The sequence below is a fragment of the Mustela nigripes genome, chromosome 1, assembly GCF_022355385.1.
Source record: "Mustela nigripes isolate SB6536 chromosome 1, MUSNIG.SB6536, whole genome shotgun sequence".
NCBI lineage: Eukaryota > Metazoa > Chordata > Mammalia > Carnivora > Mustelidae > Mustela > Mustela nigripes.
The window spans coordinates 41,989,507-42,011,606 of NC_081557.1; the positions used below are offsets into that span (position 1 = coordinate 41,989,507).

The 22,100-nt window shown below is 43.9% G+C and overlaps 1 protein-coding gene across 4 annotated transcripts in view; it reads left to right on the forward strand.

Annotated features, from left to right (window-relative positions):
* The window catches only part of DENND2B (DENN domain containing 2B), a 150,984-nt gene that overhangs the window by 81,274 nt on the left and 47,610 nt on the right, over nucleotides 1-22,100 (forward strand). For all 4 annotated transcript variants that reach the window (XM_059408744.1, XM_059408755.1, XM_059408737.1 and 1 more), the window contains one exon: nucleotides 17,513-17,617. In XM_059408744.1, the coding sequence (XP_059264727.1) occupies nucleotides 17,538-17,617 (80 nt within the window). In that variant the 5' untranslated portion in view covers nucleotides 17,513-17,537. The remainder of the gene's footprint in view (nucleotides 1-17,512; nucleotides 17,618-22,100) is intronic.

A 22,100-nucleotide genomic window follows, 5' to 3' on the forward strand; every position in this document is an offset into this window, starting at 1 on the left:
CAAGAGAGAGGAGGAAGCAGGCTCCCTGCTGAGCAGAGAGCCCGATGCGGGGCTCGATCCCAGGACCCTGAGATCATGATCTGAGCCGAAGGCAGCGGCTTAACCACTGAGCCACCCAGGCGCCCCTCTATTTGTCTTTTGAAGGGCATCTTGTCTCTTTCCATAGTTTGGTGATTGTGGCCATTGCTGCTGTGAACATTGGGGTACAGATGGCCCTTCTTTTCACTACATCTCTATCTTTGGGGTAAATAGCCAGTAGTGCAATTGCAGGGTCATAGGGTAGCTCTATTTTTAATTTTTAATTTCTTTTTAATTTTTTAATTTCTTGAGTAATCTCCACACTGTTTACCAAGTTGGCTGCACCAACTTGCATTCCTGCCAACAGTGTAAGAGGGTTCCCCCTTCTCCACCTTCTCTCCAACACTTGTTGTTTCTTGTCTTGTTAATTTTGGCCATTCTAACTGGTAAGGTGGTTTTTGATTTGAATCTCTCTGATGGCTAATGATGATGAACATTTTTTCATGTGTGTGTTAGCCACTTGGGGAAGTGTCTGTTATATCTTCTGTCCATTTTTGGATGTGACTATCTATTTTTTGAGTGTTGAGTTTGAGGAGTTCTTTATAGATTGTGGATATCAGCCCTTTGTCTGTAGTGTTGTTTGCGAATATCTTCTCCCATTCCGTGGGTTGCCTCTTCGTTTTGTTGACTGTTTCCTTTCCTGTGCAGAAGCTTTTAGGATAAGGACTTTTAATATGAGTCTGTGGAGTAGCTTGTGAACCCCCTAAAAGGAAAACCCTAAAATAGTAGACAGAAACTTATGTTCTTACAAACTTCCCGTGGAAGTTCTTGGGGTTTATTAGATAATCACAGGTCTCTGGGACCTCCAAGTAAACAACTGCTGTACTCTAAAAAGTGGAGATTTGGGGCAGTTTCCATACGCATCCCCCTTGATATGAAGTTTCTCCAGTACACTGGCAGTTACTGTTTATTCTGACCTAAGATGGTTTTCTCTAGTTTGTGGGGTTTTTTTGGTCATATGGCTCTGAATGAGTTAGCACCCTTGAAGAATGCAGATTTTCCTTCAGAGAAAATTCAAATCATGTTCCAAAGCCTCTGAGGGAAGTTTCCAAATGGGAGTTTCAGAAATGTTTTGAGAATGTATTGGAATAAACATTCAAGCCCCTAAGGACTACTTTGAAAAGGAGAATGTTTGGTATATCGTGAGTCTGTGTATCATGATTGTTAAATAATCTGCTTCATTACCTGTAGTTATAACTCTCTTGCCCTTAACCGTTGGAACCAAGCCTACAGCCCTAGCACAAGCTAGACAAAGATGATCTTGGAATTATTTCTTTGAAAATCGGTCAGTAATAACTATGTTGTCATTCAGATGTCCTCTAGCAGGATAAATGCCCAAGGTCGATGGGGAAATTATAAGCTCCTTAAGAGAAGTGAAGGCATCTGAAAATACCTCATGTTACCTAGCTGGACCATACTTACCTACTGCTGGGCTAAGGGAGCCTGGGTTCACACAGGAGCCTACTTTGTCTGGTGGTGGTGGGGATAGGGGCGCTTTAATAAATACCCAGCCAGTTGCTCTGGTCTGGTCTGGTCCAGCACACTGTTGTCTCTGCATGAGGCCTCTCCCTAGCTCAGAAGGCAGTTTCTAAGCTTGTTAGTAACAGTAGAGGTGGTAGGTAGGGTTCCTCTGTGGCCTTTGGGGTCCTCTTTCCTCCCAGTTTCCATTTTTTTAGTCATCTCTAAAACCAAGGAATCTCAATAGGGAAGGGACCCTACATGTCCTCTGTGCTAAACTACAAAGCAGGGGGAAAGGGGAAATAGACTAACCTTTTCTCCCTCATTCACTGCGTTATTCCCCAGCATTTTAATTGAGTGGCATGGATTAAAAAAATACCTTTCGAAAGAGAGAGCCCTTGTGAACAGACCATTGTTTATAGCTTCATTTGCTCATTTATTTGACAACTATTAATAAACACCTACTGTGTGCTATTTACCCTAAGTTCTGGGATATACTACAGTGAACAAGACAGTCCTTGTCCTCAAGAGCATAGTATCAATGAAGAAATTGGGAATTAGAAAGAACTTATAGTCTTTAATTGCAATTTAGGAATAAAAAATTCTCCCTCATTTTGTCCATTCTAGATCTTCTTATGTCTGAGTTCTCTTTGGGGGCCATAGAAAACACATATAATCCCTTTTTCACATGAGAGCCTTTCAGAATTCTCAAGGCAATTACCCGCTTCCTCCATCCCGTCTTGTCTTCTCCAGGGTAAACATTCTCCATTCCTTTAGTCATTTCTCCCGTGACATGCCTCTGAGTGCCCCCTCCATCCTAGTCGCTATCCTCAGGATTCGGTCCAAACCAAGTCTGTCCCTTTGACAGCGTGGAGTCCAGAACTCAACACAGTATCCCAAACATTAAGTTCCAGAGACCATTCCAGCCTGGAGCCTTTCTGCATTTCCACTTTTCTCTGCTTGCTCTGCGCCCGGGTGACGGGTGATGGGAAGAGAAGGTCCTGGACTTGGCCAGACTGAGAACATCTTCATATTTGGCTGGCTAATCTAAAAGTGAAAACTCCTTTCTTTTGTCTCCTTTCTGCCTTCACCCCTCACCCCTACCGCTCTCCAGTTGATATAGACAGTCTGCATACAGCCTACAGCCTTGCTGCCAGCAGTTTGCCTTTCCTTTTCTGAGTCACTGCTCTTCATTTCCAGGGAAATTAGCATGAAAAAGCAAATTCCAGTTCTGTAACTTTATTCTGTTCCAGCCCTTTGTCCCATTCTGTATCCCAGCACCGCACCCCAAAGGACAAAAGTTGAATCTTGTGACATCACCCTGGTTAGCTATTGTATCAACTGTAGTGATGTCACCAACTGAGGATTATGACTTCAGGGAAGAATGGAGGGAGGGAGTAGAGCAAGCAAGACTCCTTGGGAACAAAGGAGTTATTTTCATGCAAATCTTCACCCAGAAAGCCCAGCTGGCCTTTCTGTGGATGGGCTGTCTGTCAGTGAAGCCCTCACTCAGATTCCCATTGCTCCCTCTCTCTGTGGATTAATGGTTTGATTTGTGGACGTTGCCCAAGTCCGAGCATGTGTGGAAGTCCCCTGCCGGCCTGGCTGGCTTCTGGGCTGGCTTTGGGGTTTGTTCACGAGGTCAGTGCTGAATAGAGGTTTTTAGGGAGGGAATTCAGAGGAGATCCTGGGAGTCTGGGGTGAAGCTGGCACAGATGTGCCCTGGCTCTTAGCTGAGAGGGAGCTGGAGTGCAACCACTTCTCTTCAGGCATGGGATGGGGTGGGGGTGGGGAGCAGCTGTTCTGTCAGCCTCTGTGTGCCCAAGTGTGCCCTCCATAGACCTGAGTGTTTGCTGCCTGCCTCCTGGGACCAGGTTGGGCCTGCCCTGGGAACTCCTTCTTGGCTCCTTGATGCAGAGACGTAAAAACACCTGCTGCCGAGCTTCCCAGACTTTCTCAGTTCCTGGGCCCTTAGCGTTTCAGTAATGTTTTTCACAGTGTCCTTAGGCCAAAAGAAACACCTAAGCTTCATTTGTGAAGTATTTAGGTCTAAACCATGTAGTAAGAGCTTATATCCTAACAACTGAGTAGTCATTTGAAAAAAATTATACACATAAATTGAAAGGAAAAATATTTGTATTTTCATGCTTAAATTATCACAGTTACTAATTAATGGGATGGACTGGGCCCTATACAACATCTCTCTTCTTTGTATGGGGACAGATGGAGGCTATGCTTGCAATGAACATAGCATACTGTAGGAACTTGTAGAATCACTATGTTGTACACTTGAAATGCAACATTTTACTATAGTAAAAAAAAAAAAAAGGACATATTGGAATTAGAGTGAGTATTGCCATCCTCATTTCCTGTTCTATATTGGTTTGCACAGGGAACTTGCTTTTTGTCACTGTGATTGCTGACAAGCCAGTTTCGCAAAGCAATGACATCACTGAAAAGAATGTAGTGCAATCTGATGTTAAAAGTGTGAACTTGTGGGATGTCCAACAAATGTTAAATACTGCTCTGTTCCCCTCAAAGAATTAAAATATTTTGCAGCACTCCTGTGAGTTCATTGTAGTGCTCTAGGGTCCCACAGCACACAGTTTGAGAACCACAGACCTGCGATCAACAAGTAGCACTTGCTTTGTTTAAAGGAGGAAAAAGAGGCAAATTCTGTCCTCATAATAACTCTGAAAGAAATTGGACAGATGGGTGGACAGAGTCCCCATACCTGCTGTCTCTGCTCCAGTGTGACTGCATTTTTGGGGGAAGGCCTTTCTTTGACCAGGGTCTGTGTTTGTGAGAGCTTCCATCTCTCCATCTCTAGGTGGGGAAGAATGATGAAGAGAAAAGGTCTAAAGAGCAGCACTAGAGGATATTTATGATTTTTCTGATATTTCTGATATTTATTTTGTGTTGATTCCAGGTCCTCTGAACTAAATGGCTTAAAGAAAAATGAGGTTTTAACATCAAGAGTTTGAGGGGGGCCATATGTGGGACCTCTGCTAATATCCTTTTCTAACTCTATCCAGATAAGCTGGGCTGCAGGGGTATATTTGGGATGGAGGATGGCTTCCTGACACAAGAGATGGCAAATACCAAGGGACAGACATGCTCTGGTATCAATTATAGAACTCGGTGCCAAACTCTCTAGACTCCGGTGTCTGCCACTTTCTGTGAAACCCTGGGCAAATTTCTTAACCTGAGCCTCAGTCTTCATCCGTAAAATAGAGATACTGACAGCTAGGTTAAATGAGACAAATGCATGGGACGCCTGGGTGGCTCAGTCAGTTAAGTGTCTGACTTGGGCTCAGGTCTTGATCTCAGGGTCCTAGGATTGAGCCAAGGGTCAGGCTTCCTACTCAGCAGGGAGCCTGCTTCTCCCTCTCCCCTCAACCCTCCCCCAACTTGTGCTCTGTCTCTCTCTCTGTTAAATAAATAAATAAAATCTTCAACAACAACAAAAAAGAGATAAATGCATGCATGGAACCAGCAGAGCCTGACAGTATGTGGGTACTTTCTTCTACTACCTTCCAAAATTGAGAAAGGGCTGTTCTCCAAAGGGAAATTCAACCCTATAGATCTGGCCAAGATCTGTAGTATGAGAGTGACTCTGTTTCTTCTTGATAACTTTGTATATCTAGTGTTCCCAGATCTGCTGAGCCCTGTAACCTGTGTACCCACTATGTAGGTCCCTTTCTTACTCTCTAAGTGGCATTTTAAAAATGAACAGAGTTCTTGGGGTGCCCGGATGGTTCAGTCCTTAAGTGTCTGCCTTCGGCTCAGGTCATGATCTTGGAGTCCTGGGATCGAGCCCCACATCAGGCTCTCTACTCTGTTAGGAAGACTGCTTCTCCCTCTCCCACTCCCTCTGCTTGTGTTCCCTCTTGCTGTCTCTCTATCAAATAAATAAATAAAATCTTAAACAAACATAAAATGAACAGAGTTCTTATTTAATGTAGCTGAATTTATCAGTGTTTTTCCTTAGTTATCATTTTTTGAGTCCTGTTGAAGAAATCTCAGCCTACTCCCAACGTCTGTCTCCTTGGCTTTTGCTTGAGGTTTTTCTTCTGCTTTCAGTGTTCCTCTTCTGCCGCCTTTATCTTTCCCAAGGCCTGCAAGACTCAGCCCAGTGTCACTCCCTGTCTCCTCCGGAAGCCCTCCCTGAAATCCATTCTGTCCACCTGATTAGGTGTCTTTCTCCTTGCTCTCAGAGCTCTTTGTTCATACTACTTTCACAGTTCTTGTTACATTGTACCAAATCCTTTTCAGTCTAACTGGGGCAGGATGGCTTGCTGCTCAGGGGCAAGGGTAAAGCACAGTAGCATGGGGCTTGGCCGGGAAGATGTTCTCAAGGGGTTCCAACAAGTAAATGAATGAAAGCCTTGGATGCCCACACCTGTCCTTTGCTCTGCTTTTCTGACAGTATTTCCCATCCTTCCTCAACCTGTTTCCTCTTTTGATGAGCATAAAGATCTTGTGGGCAGATTGTGAATCCCTTAGCGAGTATATTCCTGATTGAGAGTTAACTACATTACAGTGCCTCAGACAGGGCTGATGAGTTGTATCCAAAACAGTAGACATCAGAAAAGGAAGGTCCTGTAATTCTTTAAGATCCACAGAAAGGATGCTTGCATTTTACAATTGGGAAATCATTGTAATCTTTGCAGAGAGCAATTTCAGGTGAGTTTTTGGGCTGAAGCCACCCCTGGGCTGAATCTTTTGGCCAGTCAGAAGACTGTCCCCTTTTGGGTTTTCTGAGTGGGTATGATTTTTGCAGGTAGGTCAGACTGAACTGGGAAGGCTGGTGGGGTTGGAAGATGGGCCTGGATAACAGAGCCCAAAGCTGTTAACCCTGCCCAGGGAGGGTCACTCTAAACTGGTGGCAAATCTTTTGTCATTCAAGAAATATTTACTGAGGAGCTGTTTTGTAGCCACTGATGATACAGCTGTGAACAAAACACAAAAATCCTGGGCGCCTGGGTGGCTCAGTGGGGTAAGCCTCTGCCTTACCCCACAGGCCCCACAGGTCATGATCTCAGGGTCCTGGGATCGAGTCCCGCATCAGGCTCTCTGCTCAGCAGGGAACCTGCTTCCTCCTCTTGCTCTCTGCCTGCCTCTCTGTCTACTTGTGATCTTTGTCTGTCAAATAAATAAATAAAATCTTTAAAACGTGCACACACACACACACACAGATCCTTAGCTTATATAAGCATAATGAGTGGGAAAGAAAAGTAGACCATAAATGACATGGAGAAAAATAGAGCAGAAAGTGGGGAATAGGAGTGCTGAGGGACAGCACTTTGTTTTTCTGTTTTTTTTAAATTTTATTTTAAGATTTATTTATTTGAGAAAGAGAGAGAAAGAGCACTCATGCAAGAGATCATTGGAGCGGAATGGGGAGTAGGAGAGGGAGAGAAAGAATCTCAAGCAGACTCCCTGCATGAGTGTGGAGCCTGATGGAGGGCTCCATGTGGGGCTTAGTCTCATGACCCTGAGATCATGACCTGAGCTGAAATCAAGAGTCTGATGCTTAGCCCACTGAGCCACTCAGCTGGCCCCGTTTTTGTTTTTGTTTTTTTAATTTTATTTTTAAGTAATCTTCACACCTGGACTCAAACTCACAACCCCAGATCAAGAGCTGCACATTCTACTGACTGAGCTAGCCAGGTGCCTTGAGGAAGGATTTTTGGTAAGAATTTTGTTAATATTAATTTTTTACAATGTGGTCAGGGAGGTCCTCACTAAGAAGGTGGCATCTGACCAAAGTCCAGGAGGAAGAGGGAGCAGGCTTTCTCAGGGGTCTGCCCTAGTTACAGGGCATGGCAGGTAAGAAGGCCCTGAGGTAGCACTGTGCCTCATATGTTTGAGGAAGTAATAAGGGGACAGTGGGACTGGTTGGAAAGAGTAAGGGGAAGAGTAGTTGAAGTTAGGTCAAAGAAATCATGGGGCCTCAGCTGATCAGGGCCTTGTGAGTCATTGTAAAGACTTTACTTGGAGTGATTGGGAGCCCTTTCAAGGTTTTCAGCAGAGAAGTGACAATATCTGCACTAACGCCAGTGGTAGTTTATTGAGGGTGTATTGTGTTAGTTTCCATTTTCTCAGTGAAACAGGAAGCAAAATCAGCTAGAAGAATAAGGACAAGGAAAAAATTTGAAGGCTGAGAGTTGGGGGAAATGGAAAACCATTGCCTAGAGACCTCAGATGTGTTCCTCTTGGTTCTGAGTACCCTCTGTTTTTTGTAGATGGCCTCTTGTTGGTCTCCATATTCTCTTTATAGAGGTGGGGTCTTCTCCCCATGCTACAGATAGGAGAATGGCAATATTGAGACTTGCCCAGTTGCCTTCTGGGAAAGTTGGCCTGTGGATGGTGTGTTTTTCAGAGCAGGGAGGCTTCTTGCCATCAGTCAGGTTGAGTTCAGCTAGATTGGAGAACGTGGGAGGGGTGAGAAGGTCGTCAAGATTCAGGATCTGGAAAGGCTTCAGAAAGTTGACATTTGAACCAAATATTTAAGAAAGAATGGGGGAGGAGGACATCAAGACAGAAGGAATTGGTTGAACAAAACCAATGAACGTTCCTGGTGTGCAGGAAATGGCAACTAGTTTGCTGTGGCTGGCTGGAGGGAAGGCACTGTTATGAGGTAAGGGTGCAGCCTTTGAGTCAGCATCATGATGATGGACCCATAGGTTCCTCTCACCAAAGTGAAAGAGGGCAGTGGTTAGCCCCCAGGAGCTGGGCTCCTTGTGGGGCAAGGCTCTGTTCTACTTGCTTTTTCCACATTTGCCAAGTCATTGGACAGAGTAGGCTCCGTTGTCCTGGCAGAGTTGGGTTCAGCTGCTTGCTGAGAGGCTGAGTTTGCAGACTGTGTCTGGGTTTTTAAAACTATCTTGGAAGCCACCAGATTTCCTTTGGCCTGGAATTGCCTCACAAGCCCTCACCCCTTTTCAGGCTTTCAGGAAACATTTAAACCCAGCTTTCAGCCTCCACACAATCTGTACTGAAGTGGAGAAGGACCATCTGGCAGGAAAAAGGACAAAATGGTTGAGGTTGAAAACCCAAACTTATAGGCCTCTTTGAAGAGGAGGGTTGGGAAAGAGGATGTGGGAGTGATAAATGGACAGTGAAGAGATGGAAAGAGCTTAATTTTTTTCTGATTATTATTCAACAACAACAGGGAAAAAAAACAAAACAAAACATCTTTTCCCGCAGCTGGTTGAGAGGATTTCAGTCTCATAAGGGACCTGTAAAAACAAACCAGATCTCAGTTCCTTTCCACTTGACCAGGCTCATAATCCCCTTATTTTTGCTTGAAGGGCTTTTTGGACCTACAAACCCAGAACCTGGGGCTGGAGTGGGGGAAGCTCTAAGGTATAAGTTATGTAGAAATAGTAACAGAGAAACAGGGTCTGGCATTTTGGAGGGAAGCATGGGATAGAGTGGAGAAAATCCTTCCTGACTCCCGTTCTGAAGCTTCTATTGCCCACCCAGCCAGCCTCCGAGCCCACTTTGTCCCCTTTCCCTTGGAAACCCTTGCTTTTAGGCACAGCAGAGCCAAAGATAGGTTGTGCGCAGATGAGCAGTGAGAAATGAATTGGGAATGGAGGGGTGGAGAAGGGGGATGAAGGAGGAGAAACCCATTTGAATGAGATGAAAGCAGGTTTCCCAGGAACAGCCTCTTCTTGTGGGTATGTTGGATGAGAACCTGTAACTGCAGCCCCGCTCCAGAAGGTAATAGTGACCATTGTGAGAGGATTGACTGAAAGCTCCAAGGTGGACAACATCAGCTGAGGGATGGAAGGAGGAAAAGGCCTGCCATTGACAGTCCGACGGGGTGGCAGCCACAGTTGGAAAATTCCGTTTTCACAGTTTTATAGCAGCTGTGACTTTGGGAAGAGAAGGAGTGCCCTTTAAAGGATACGGCCAGTATGGAATTTCTAGGACCCCTTATCACCGTTGCTTTCAACTCTTTAGGGATCCTCTTTTGTCATCAGTTAAAAAGTCAGTTAACATTAAGTTGAGGACCTAGGGAAGAGCTAGCTAAAGCTGCCCTCTAGCTTTCTCAGCCAGGTGGGGACAGAGGGGGCCAGCATGGCAGGAGAGCGGTGTGGCTGAACATCCTAGGAATCCCAAACAGCAGAGGCTGAGCCCATGAGCTGTTAGTCCAGGCAGAGCCAGGAAAGGGAGTACACAGCCCTTAGCCCAAGGCCAGAACATCTGCTAGAGAGAAGGGAAGACTCAAACACTCACACGTTTGAGAACTCTGGTTTGAGTGGTTAAACCACTTTGGGTGGTTAAAAGGAACTCATTCTAGTGATGACCCTCCTGGAAGCTGGTAGTGCCAGTGTTGCTTGCTGGGACTTTTGAAGGGGGGAAATTAAAGACCTAAGCCCTCCTCTGGGGGAGCTGCTGGTCTGTCTATTCCTTTTCTTGGCCAAGGACCTGCAATGATGAAAGGTTGCAGGAGGGAGTCAGTAAGAGGGGAAGGAGGGTTTGAGCAGGTGTTCCCTGGGCGGGGGGCGGGGGTGTGCTGACGTCACCATGGTGAGACCACAACTGTATGGAGCTGTGCATTCTCTAGGGTCTCAGTGCACACATAGAGCTCTGTTCCCTTTCCCACCTCTTCCTTCCCTCCAGGCTGTCCACAGGGGAGATTGCTTAAGAAATTAGTGAAATGCAGTTAGCAGAAATTCTCTGATATGGTTTAGAGGTTTCCTTTGTCGGATATCTTGACTTCTTACCTGGACCAGTAAAGTGGAGTGCTTGGCAGGGTCTGTGTTTCCTCTACAGGGCAACTTTAACTCCAGCAGAATGGGACTCTTCCATCCAAGTGCTGCTGTCTGTTTCTCATCACCAAATGCTGGTTCAAATGTCTCCTCCTTCAGGGGCAAGATGTCTTATCACGTCCACAGTTAGGCCCATTGGGAAAGTCTCTCACAGACCTTTAGAAGTATCACCTAAACAAGGGGGAACTTTTTTTTTTTTGTCTAGGGTAGGAAGATTTATTCTTAGAGGTTGGGCATCCCTTGGAAGGCATGCCCTTCAGAGCCTGACCTGATGGATCTCTTTCTGGACCTTTAGGAGAGCATTTATGGTCATGGGATTGGATTATAGGGAGAAGGAGTGGGAGAGAGAGAGTTGCAAGATGAAGGCTGGCCCAGGCTAAAGCTAGGAGCCTTCCAGAGGTCTTTCTTCCAGTGGCAGTGAGGAGAATAGAAGGGAAGGGGGGGTTCAAATGGCTCAGAGGTGGTGTGCCCTGCACTGAAATAGCCTCCTCTTCCCTGCACTACGTAGGTCTGGCTCTCCAGAGACTTCGTGTAGCTGCTCCACTGGAAGCATGTTCCTGGTACAGTGCCTCTTAACCCTCACCTGCTGGGACTTAGTCTAGGGCTACAGCACTCACCTGCTGTTGGAGAGTCAGCTGGCCAGTGGCAGGCACCGGGTGGGGAGGGACAGCCATAAGTTGGAGAGAGCTTGCTGCATCTAAATGGGCCCCTTTTACTCAGTCTAGTCAGCTGTGGCCACGCAGAAATGCAGAGAGTGACATCAGATTTTCTAATTTTTCAAGAGAAAGGCCAGTCTGACTTTTTATTTGTATTTTATTTGTATCTCCCCACTTTTTAAAATGTTTGGTAATTAATTCAAATTTCTTAAAAATAAAGGGAAGGCCGGATGAGACCTATTTTTGCTTTTATAAAACATCAGCAATGTCTTCAGGTATAAACTCTTTCTCCTAGGAGTCGAAAGTGAGGAGAAAGTGCAGAAGGCAGATGTTAGCTACCAGAGGTGGGTGGCAGGAAGAGTTGCTCTGAGATACAGGAGCATTGAGCAGCAGAAAATTGAGGAACTGTTTAGAGGAGACATTGATAATGCTTTCACCGGACCTCATGTTGGACCTGCTCTCTGTCGTTGAAGGTCGGTGGTTCCTGTGCAGGTTGGAAGAAGCTGAGGGGTGGGAGGAGGATAAGGGACTAAATGAATATCCATCTTTTATTTGCTTGCAGCTGGGAAACCTTGGGAAGATGGTCAGTAGTCACCTTTGTACCTTTCCAAGTCCTCAGAAAGCAGTAGGACACAAGCTTTCACCCTTAGAGGTATATAAACTAGCTTAAAATGCAAATTCCTAGGCCCTATTCCTATAGATTTCCATTCAGGAGGTAGAGGTGGGGCCTGGGACTGTATTTTTAATAAGTGCCCCTTTGATGTGAAGGAGGGTAAGTAGATAGTGGAGTCAGACAGAGCTGTGCCCACATTCCTGCCCTGTTCGTTCACTAGGTGAGTGATCTTGGGCCATTCAATCTCTCTGAACCTAAATTTCCTGATTAGAAAACTTGTCCTGGAGAGTAGTGAGAGCTGAATTAGAAGATGATTAGAGGTAATACAGAGTCCTGGCTCCAAGCTGGGGCACTGGTGCAGGCTACCTGGCTCAAATTCCTGCTGGGCCACTTTCTAGCCTAGTGACTCAAGGCAAGCTCTGTACCTTGATTTCCTTGGTAACACGTAAATAATAATAGTATCTACTTCTTAGGGTTGTTCCTAGGATGAAGTGATTTAATACATGTGAAGTGCTTATAACTTCAGCTGTTACAGAAAGAATTTAGGAACATGTCTTAATAAATGTACCTTTGCCTTTCCCGAGGTCCTCTAACATAGGTAACAAATAGGTTAAGGCCTACTTCAAATGTCACCTCCCTATGAGGCATTCCTGGGGTCCAGTTTTTACCTGACTCTTCTCCCTTTATAGTTATATCTTCCGAGGGCAGAGACTGTGTCTGAATGTTTTTATATCCTTGTGCCTTTGCACAATGCTTGCATAAGCAAATGGATTGAGTGACAGTAGTAACAGGGAGTTTAAAGATGACTTAAGGCCAGGAATGGACTGGTTGTTGTCCAAATACCTCGAGCAGCATGACCTGGAAGAAAAACCATTTATTAAGCTTCTGTGCCAGGCAATCACATGAGGTAGGTCATATTATTATTATTGCTCTTAGGGTGAGAAAGTTGAGTCTTTGAAACTCACTTGTGCAGTGAGTTTTGATCCACTCCTCTTGGTTACCTCTACCAGTTGGTAGAGGCAGGGTTGGAATTAGTTATTTGACCCCAAGTCAGGTGTTCTTCCCGCTGCACCTCAAGTACCTGGGTTGGTGGTTTCTTTGTCTCGTCTCAATGCAGAGTTTGTAGAACAATTTTAGGAGTACCTTATTATAGTCCTTTTTCTGGATAGTCCTGACTCTTCAGATGGTTGTCTATAATTTGTCAGAGTTGGGTTTTTGAGCTACTCATGACTGGTGGTAGATGCTAACTGAACAATTTCATTTTCTAAACATGCAGTTTCTGCCTGGACTTTGCATCGAAGGGCCTGAGAACTAACGAAACAGCCTCTCAGCCCCCTTCTCTGCTCCATTCCCAATGGGTATTTCCTCTACTGGGAGTATCTTCTCTCCCTGCAGCCAGGCTAACTGAGATGTCAGACTGAAAGCCTAGCTGAGGGGCACCTGGGTGGCTCAGTGGGTTAAGCCTTTGCCTTTGGCTCGGGTCATGGTCTCAGGGTCCTGGGATTGAGCCCCACATTAGGCTCTCTGCTCGGCGGTGAGCCTGCTTCCCCCTCTCTCTGCCTGCCTCTCTGCCTGCTTGTGATCTCTCTCTCTTTCTGTCAAGTGAATAAATAAAATCTTAAAAAAAAAAAAAAAAAGCCTAGCTGAGAGCCTGGAGTTGCTCTTAGCGCCCTGGAAGAAGCAGTGTCCTTCAGGAAGCCATCCATGTACAGTGTGCAAGTCTGAGCTTCAGGTGTAAAGGGTTAGCCTGGTCCTTAGTTTCTCAAGCCCCTAGATTATTCCCTGATCTCACAGACCTGGCCTAGAGAGAGCAGGTGGGAGGAAGGATGGCAAGTTGGCATCTCTTTTCTTCTGACAGAATGGGCCTGTCTGGGGTTTTCGGTGGTGCCTGCCCAACATGCCTGATCTCCAAGGCTACTTTTTTTGAGAATAGCAGCTGTGCTCTTGCAGAAGTGTGATCAAGAATCCTTGCCATGGGCCTCGTAGAAATTTTGATCCACTCCTCTCTTGGTTACCTCTTCCCAGGCTTTTTCTTCTTGGCCCAAACAAATGTCAGAGTCATCTGTATTTTTCCTTCTTACTAAGTTGGCTCTGTGTTCTCATATTCAACTACATGAAAGCATTTCTGAGCAGTGGGCCCACCCTCCTTAGATCGGAAATTCGGGGAAAGAAAGAATATATTTTTTATCATGTTATTTTAATATCTTTCAGTTTCTGGTCTTTCCACAGATCTTCTGCCCTTTCCCTGAGGACTTGCCCTGGAGCTGCTAGAACATGTCTAGTGTTGTTTTGATGGGTTATGATGGTTATTGTGACCATTGTTACCATGGGCACTGTGCTCCCTGAGGACCCTGAGAGCCGGCCTGGGAAAGCTTCCAGAGGCTGCCTCTCTTCTCCTTCTTCTGTTGCACACACAGCCATATGCCAAGCACTTCACTTGGCACTGGGTTGGGGGCAAATAAAGATCTCATGAGAGCCGGTGTGCACAGAGGATCTGGTGGCAGGCTTGACTTCTGCTTATCCTCAGTGTCATCATCATCATTGTCATCATCATCGTCATCATCACTAACATGCTGTATACTTAGGTTTATAAAGATTCCCCGCTCCCCAACAACTAGAGAAAGCTTTTCTCTACTTTGTGAAGGACAAAAGTGAGGCTTAGGTTTGGTTTTCTTGTTACTGAGACCAATCACTTATTCGTACCAAGGTAATAAGTAAGATGGCCTCTAAGAATAAGGTCTTTTAGTGGCTGTAAATAAATCTGTTTAACTTTCCCATCCCAATGCACTTCATTTTTGGGAATGCTTGGTGTATCAATTGTGTTCTTTCTCACATCCACTCTCCAGCGCACTTAAAAGATTTTTTTTGCCCTTAGGTTTTAATGGCTATATTGAGATGTAATTCACATATTATAAAATTCACACATTTCAGTTGTTTTTAGTTTATTCACAGAGCTGTGCAACCGTCACCATGATCTAATTCCAGTACTTTTTTTTTCACCTCAAAAAGAAACCCATACTCATTGTAGCCATTCCCTATTCTGCCACTTTCAACCCAACCTAGGCAACCACTAATTTACTTTTTGTCTCTATAGATTTGTCTGTTCTGGACATTTTGTAAAAATGGCACCAGGGTTCTTGCACATTATATAGTGTATCACTACTCATTCTTTTTTATGTCTGAATAATGTTCCATTGTATGGATATACCTTTGTGCTTTCATCCATCAATAGACATTTAGATTGTTTCTACTCTTTGGCTATTATGAATAATGCTGTTATGAACATTTGTATATAGGCATTTTATGGGCACAGTGTTTTTATTTCTCTTGGATATAAACATAAGAGTGGATCATGTGAGGTCATATGGTTACTCTGTACAACTTTTCTGAACGCCGAACTGTTTTCCAAAATGGCTGCACCATTGTACATTCTCACCAGCAATAAATGAAGGTTTCAGTATCTGCACAGCCTTACAAGCATTTGTTTTTATCTGTCTGTTTCATTATAGCCATCCTGGTGGGTGTGAGGTTATATTACTTCATTGTAGTTTGGATTTCTGTTTCCCTGATGACTGGTGATTGTTTCGTAAGCTGACTGGCTGATTTTATATCTTGCCTATTCAAATCCTTTGTCCAGTTTTTAATTGGGTTATTTGTCTTTGTTATTGAATTGAAAGAATTCTTTATACAGTCTGGATACAAGCTCCTTAGCAGATATATGATTTGCAAATAATCCCCCCCCCATTTGTGGGTGTCTTTTCAATTTCTTGGTGGCATTTTTATAGCACAAACATTTTAAATTTTGATATAATGCAGTTTATGTCTTTTTTTGGTGCTGGTCCTTTTGTTATCAGATCTAAGAAACCATTGCCTAATCTCATGATACAAAGATTTACCCCTGTTTTCTTCTAAGCTTTGGTTTTGTAATTTTTTACTCTTACACTTAAGTCGGAGATCCATTTTTACTTATTTATTTTTTTTGTATGGTATAAGGTAAGCATCCTACTTTATTTTTTGCATATGAATATCCAGTTGTCCTAGCATCATTGGTTGAAAAGACTTCTTTCCCTATTGAATAGTCTTGGCATTCTTGTTGAAAACCAATTGACCACGAACGTTTGGGTTTATTTCTGGACTCTCAGTTTTATTCCCTTGATCTCTGTTTCTATTCTTATATCTGTATACACTGTCTTGATTACTGTGGCTTTGTAGTATGTTTTGGAATTAGTCTGAGTTTACTAACTTTATTCTTTTTTTTTTCAATATTGTTTTGGCTGTTCTGGATCTCTTGGATTGCCATAAAATTTTAGGACCAATTTGTCAGCTTCTGCAGTTGATGGATATTCTGTTAATTTATAAATCAATTTGGGGAATATTGCCATCTTAACGAACGATTTTGAATTTTCTGATCCATGAACATGGGATGTCTATTTATTTTCATCTTCTTTAATTTCTTTCAATGATGTTTTATAGTTTGCACTATACAAGGCTTACATTTCTTTTGCTAAATTTATTCCCAAGTATTTTTGTAAGTATTCTTAGAAATATTAAGGTTTTTTCCTGCTCTTATTAATGGAATTGTTTTTCTTTTCTTTTTTTTTTAAAGATTTTATTTATTTATTTGACAGACAGAGATTACAAATAGGCAGAGAGGCAGGCAGAGAGAGAGGAGGAAGCAGGCTCCCTGCTGAGCAGAGAGCCCGATGTGGGGCTCGATCCCAGGACCCTGGGATCATGACCTGAGCCGAAGGCAGAGGCTTTAACCCACTGAGCCACCCAGGCGCTCCGGAATTGTTTTTCTTGATTTCATTTTCAGATTTTTCATTGCCAGTGGTTGGAAGGAAAATTGATTTTTAAAATATTACTCTGTATCCTGCAAACTTGCCTGACTTTATATATTAGTTTAAGAGTTTTTAATGGATTCCTTTGGATTTTTTTGTGTACATGAGTTTATCATCTGCAAATAAGAGATAATTCTACTTCTTCATTTCCAATCTGGATGTATTCTTAAGTTTTAACCTTTTTTCCTCCTTTTATTATTTTAACATAAAATAATGTTCCCCAAAGAATAATGATATATTTGCTAACTCTGTATGGTACATGAATGGACCTTTTTCACTTTATCAGTACTTAAATGCCGTAATGTGTGTTAGTTTAATTTTAATGAATATTAGAAAAAATACAGCTCATAATTTTATGGTGTTGGCTCAAATGTTACTCTTTTAGAATATTCCTCCCTGAACCTTCTATTTCAAATAACAGATCTTCACTGTCTCTCTACCTTGCTTCATTTTCTTCTTCATACTACTTATCATGACCATACATATTATACATAAAGGTACAGTGATGTATCACACACATGTGACATGCGCAGGTTTATTGTTTGTTTTTCCTGTGATGTGATCTCCCTGAGGGCAGAGACTTTGTTCCATTCTTTGTTGGATGGTGGTGCCTAGGACATAGGTGTTCAGTAAATATTTGTTGAATGACTAAATGATTAATTATATTGAACAAGGTTAAATCTTAAAGACAAGCAAGTTAGTTTCAAGTTGGTTCAAGAAAATACTGAATAAATAGTTATTCAGGAGGTATGCAAATAGGATGAATTTGCCAAAGCTCTATGGCATGCTAGAAGTTTGGGAATCTTTAAGAAATGAGAAGAGGTAGGATGGAAATGGAGTTTTGTCATTTTCTGTGAAGTGATAAGTTATGTGTTAGCTCACAGACTCATTGCCTAGACCAGATGAGGGATCCCTTGAGGCTCTTAAGCTGTAACACATGGAATTAAATCTATGTGGGAAAGTGGTTCCTGCCACCCGCCACAGAAACCCTCTTAGCAGTTTTGGAGGTCATCTGGAAATGCTTGAGGTACTTTCGGCTGCCTGCGGAAACTCAGCTAATAGGGCTTGTCTTCTTTGCAGGGCTCTGGGTTTGCAGAGAGCAGAAATGACCATGACTGCCAACAAGAATTCCAGCATCACCCACGGAGCTGGAGGCACTAAGGCCCCTCGGGGAACTCTGAGCAGGTGAGTAGGGGAGCACTCTTGGGAGAATGGGGTTCACTGGAGGGTGGCATCAAGGGGCAGCCAAATGTCTTGGGTCCAAAATATAAATGCTTATTGTCATGACTCTGACACTTGTCCAGGTGAATGACCTGGGCCCAAGTTGTGCTGACTATGAAGCAAAAGCCATCTCTAATATCTATGCTATTTTCCAGTTGTATAAGTGTCCATAGGAGAGAGCAAAGGGACCCGTACTTTACAGACTTTAATTTATACTGTTGGAGGAGCCTAGAGCTCCAGGAACTGAGCCAGAAAGAAGCAGCTGACATTCTCCCAGCTATATCCTTTTCCTTAAGATGAGGACAGCTTGGGGCCTGTGCCTGAGCTAGGCTACACTGTAATGAGGGATGTTGACCACACTGGGGATCGGGGTGGGGAGACAGATATGCATGTTAGCACAAGTTGCAAGCAGAAGTCTAGGTTCTACAGGAATTTAGGCTGGACTGTAAACAATGAAACTTGGGGAATTTTAGTCAGTGTAAGCTATAATTCACTTTCTTGGTTTGGTCTTCTTCTTTATAAAGTGGAATGTAAAATTCTAGATAGAAAAACCACAGATTTTGAAATCATATACAGTTGGCTTCAAGTCCAAGCTCTAACTACTCCCCAGATAGTGAGATCTCAGGATATTTTCTTATGCCCTCCAAAATTTTGGATACTCATCTATGAAATAATAATACTAGTATGTATCTCACAGAGTTGCTGTGAAGATTAAATGAGATAATATATGTCAGTGCCTAACATAGTTTCTGGCATAAAGCTTCTCAATAAATGTTAGCTTCGTTCCTATGATGGGATAAAAGCTTCCAGAGCTGGAAGATTGACATACAGCTCTCAGCGGGGCTTCTCAAGTTTGGTTCAAGGCTGGATGCTAATGTCCTAGAATAACCTCCGGACTCTTTTACTAAAGCCATGTACCTTTCCTAAACCCCTCTGCTGAAGCTAAGGGGGATAAATTTGGCTTTGGGGACCTCAGCCTCTAGAATGGGTAGCTGTGAGGAGGATGCTGCGCTTTGGTTGGGGTAGGGCTAGTTATGTTCTGGGTGTCCAGGCTGTGAATCGCCAGGTTTACATATTTCACAGCACTCACCATAGCATGTACCCTCCCCAACATCCATAGACCAACCACCCTCTCCCTACCCTCCTACCTCTGGCAACCCTCAGTTTGTTTTGTGAGATTAAGAGTCTTATGGTTTGTCTCCCTCCCGATCCCATCTTGTTTCATTTATTCTTTTTCTAACCCCCAAACCCCCCACATTGCATCTCTACTTCCTCATATCAGGGAGATCATATGACAATTATCTTTCTCCAATTGACTTATTTTGCTAAGCATAATACCCTCTAGTTCCATCCATGTTGTTGCAAATGGCAAGATTTCTTTTCTTTTGATGGTTGCATAGTATTCCATTGTATAGATATACTGTGTCTTCTTTATCCATTCATCTATTGATGGACACCTAGGTTCTTTCCATAGTTTAATAGCCCAGTTTTGATTGTCAGGGTAGGTAGGAGGAGGAAATCTAAGCCTTTTCATTTGACCACTGAAGTTCTGTTCTTTGCTGGGTTTTGGTCTCTTGGAGCAGGTTTCCCTTTCTCTTTGTTAATGAGGCAGCATGGGCATGTTTCTTCACCCTCAGCTGCCAGATATACCCTCCCTACATAGGGTTTGCACCCCAGCTCAAAAAATTTGGTTGCATCCAGTTTTGGGAGTGGGAGGTGGGATTCTCCAAGCTCCCCTGGATTTCAGAGGATTTATGATTTTGGTGTGGATGACCTAGAGGGAGAATAGAAGCAGTGTGGTGACTTGCAAAAAAGGAATTGTTTATGTTTATTGTATATGTTTAAAGCTAATTCAGCCACCTAAATGGGGTGAACTTTGCTACGTGTTGCTCTCAGGAGATTTCACTTGTGCTATAAGGCCTGGCAGGCTGTAGGGGCACTTCTCAGAAGGCTCATCATGCCTCCTGATTTCCTTGACAAGGTTCTTCACTGTGAAACTCCAGCATCCAGGTCACTGCCCCATGGAGGTACAGGCTATCAGTATTGTGTTTGGGAATATTGCTTCTGGATGTAGGTGTGAGAAACCTGGGTGCCTGTGAAAGTGTAGACTTCTTGGGGTCATGGACTTTGGTTGACTTCTTTTCTTCTCCTTTGAGCCTGGAACAATGCCTGGTATGTAGAAGATGATAACTATTTATTGGCCAGTTGATTAGATGTCTGGGAGAAGAGCTTCTTGTAGCATAGCCTGCTGTGCTGTTTGAGTCCTCATAGTACCTCCCTCATAGGTCTTACCAACTTCAGGCTCCCTTTCCATTCAGTCCCAAGGCTCTTAGAAAGGCAGAACTGAAAGGAACCTTAGAGCTCATTCAGTTGAACCCACTTGTTTTACAGATTGGGAAGCTGAGACCTGGACAAGGAGAGGCACTCCCTCCAAACACAAAGCTAAAGGGAGAGAGAACTTAAGGCTAACTGTCTTGGTCCTTTTGTTGTTTTACTACACCACTCCATTCACCTCCCTCTAAACATTCCTGGGATCTTCCTGCTCAAAAACTGTTGTCAAGTATGATATGGTCAAATTTGGCCTGGCTTTCATAAAAAGCCCAGGTCTTTTTTTCTGCTCTTACCCTTCACTGTTGTCTACTGCAAACCTTACCTTTCTGCAAGTTTAGCTGAAAGAGTTACTTTGCAAGAGTTACAGGTCGAATTTGGCCTGGTTTTCATAAAAAGCCCAGGTCTTTCTTTCTGCTCTTATCCTTCACTGTTGTCTACTGCAAACCTTACCTTTCTGCAAGTTTAGCTGCAAGAGCTACAAAGTGCTTTTCTTAACCACCCAGCCAAGAAGGATTTCCCTCCCCTCTGTATTCACTCTTAGAACCCTGTTTGGAGCGTCCAGATGGCACTTCTTATACAGTACCTCCTAGGGTGCATTTCATGGGGGTCTTATTTCCCCTACTCTGTTGGAACTCTTTGGAGGCCCAGCACATACTCTTTTGGAATGTTAGAGTTGGAGGGGTCTTGGAATTCATCCAGTTACTTGATGTTACATACGAGGAAGCTAAAACCCACATAGGTAATTGACTGTGGAACCATAATTTCAACTCATATGTGCAGGTTTTTGGGGTCCCACTGCTAAAGTGGGCACTGATCTGGGCTCACTGTCTTAGCGTTCAGGAAGAGGGTAAGAGCTCGCAGATAGGGAAACTCTCCTGAGAGTGATGGCTGTGGGTAAAAGATGGTGCTGCAGAGCCTGTCCTGATGTGGCAGGCCACCTCTCTGCAGGACCTGTGGCCTTAGCCCCTTGTTACCTGAGATGCTTCCTAGAATCCAACAGTGACATCAGTAAAATTTGCCTGGTTGTTTATTGCTGCGTAACAAACAGCCCTAAACTTAGTGGCTTAAAACCTTAACAGTCACTTATTTTGCTCATGAATTGCAGTTTGGGTAGGGCTCATTAGGGAAAGCTTGTCTCTATTCCTTGCAACACTGGTGACTCAGTGGCTAGGGGCTAGAGTCATCTGAAGACTTGTTACTTACATGTCTGTTGATGCTGGCAGTCAGCTCGGACATCAGCTGGGGACCACCTACATGTGACCTCTGTGTTTGGTTACATACTTTTATAGCATGATGTCCAGGTTCCAAGAGTGAGCATCTCAAGAGAAGTAGGCAAAAATGCATGACATTTTAATGACCTAGCCACAGAAGTTGTGTGGTATCTTTTCTGTTTTACCCTGTTGTCTAAGGTGATAATGAAGGTCTGTCCAAGTTCAATGTAAAGAGCTCTGCACCCCAGTTCCAATGTGGTGGGGTGTGTGAGAGTGCTCCCCGAACCACTAGGCAATTCTCTGACACCAGTTGGGTGCCCTACAATTCAACTCCATTCTGAGACTGTCTCAGTCCCACAGACTGCCCTTTGGCTCAGATGCCAGCCCCAAGCCCAGGATGTTTCCTGTGCTTTTGACAGACTGGCTAAACATCAGAGGTTCCCTTGACCCCCTCCTTGGGTTCATGAATTTCCTAGAGGGGTTCACCGAACTCAGAAAACCCATTTACTCACTAGATTACCAGTTTATTACAAAGGATATTAATGGGTACAAATCAACAGTCAGATGAAGAGATATATAGGGCAAGGTCTCAAAGAAAGGGTTTTTTTGTCCTGGGGATCTTGCACTTGCCTTGCACAGTGGCATGTGGCAGTATTCTGATTCACCAACCTGGAACTTCTCTGAACCCTGCCCTTTTGGGTTTTTATGGAGTTTTCAGTTGCATAGGCATGATTGATGAGATCACTGGCCATTGGTGTCTGACTCAACCTCCAGCCGGTCTCCCCTTCCTGGAGTTCTGGGGAGGACGACAACTGAAAGTTCCAATCCTCCAATCACAAGGTTGGTTTTACTGGCAAACAGCCCCCATGCTTAGGTGTAGTCCAAAAGTCACTTCATTAGCACGA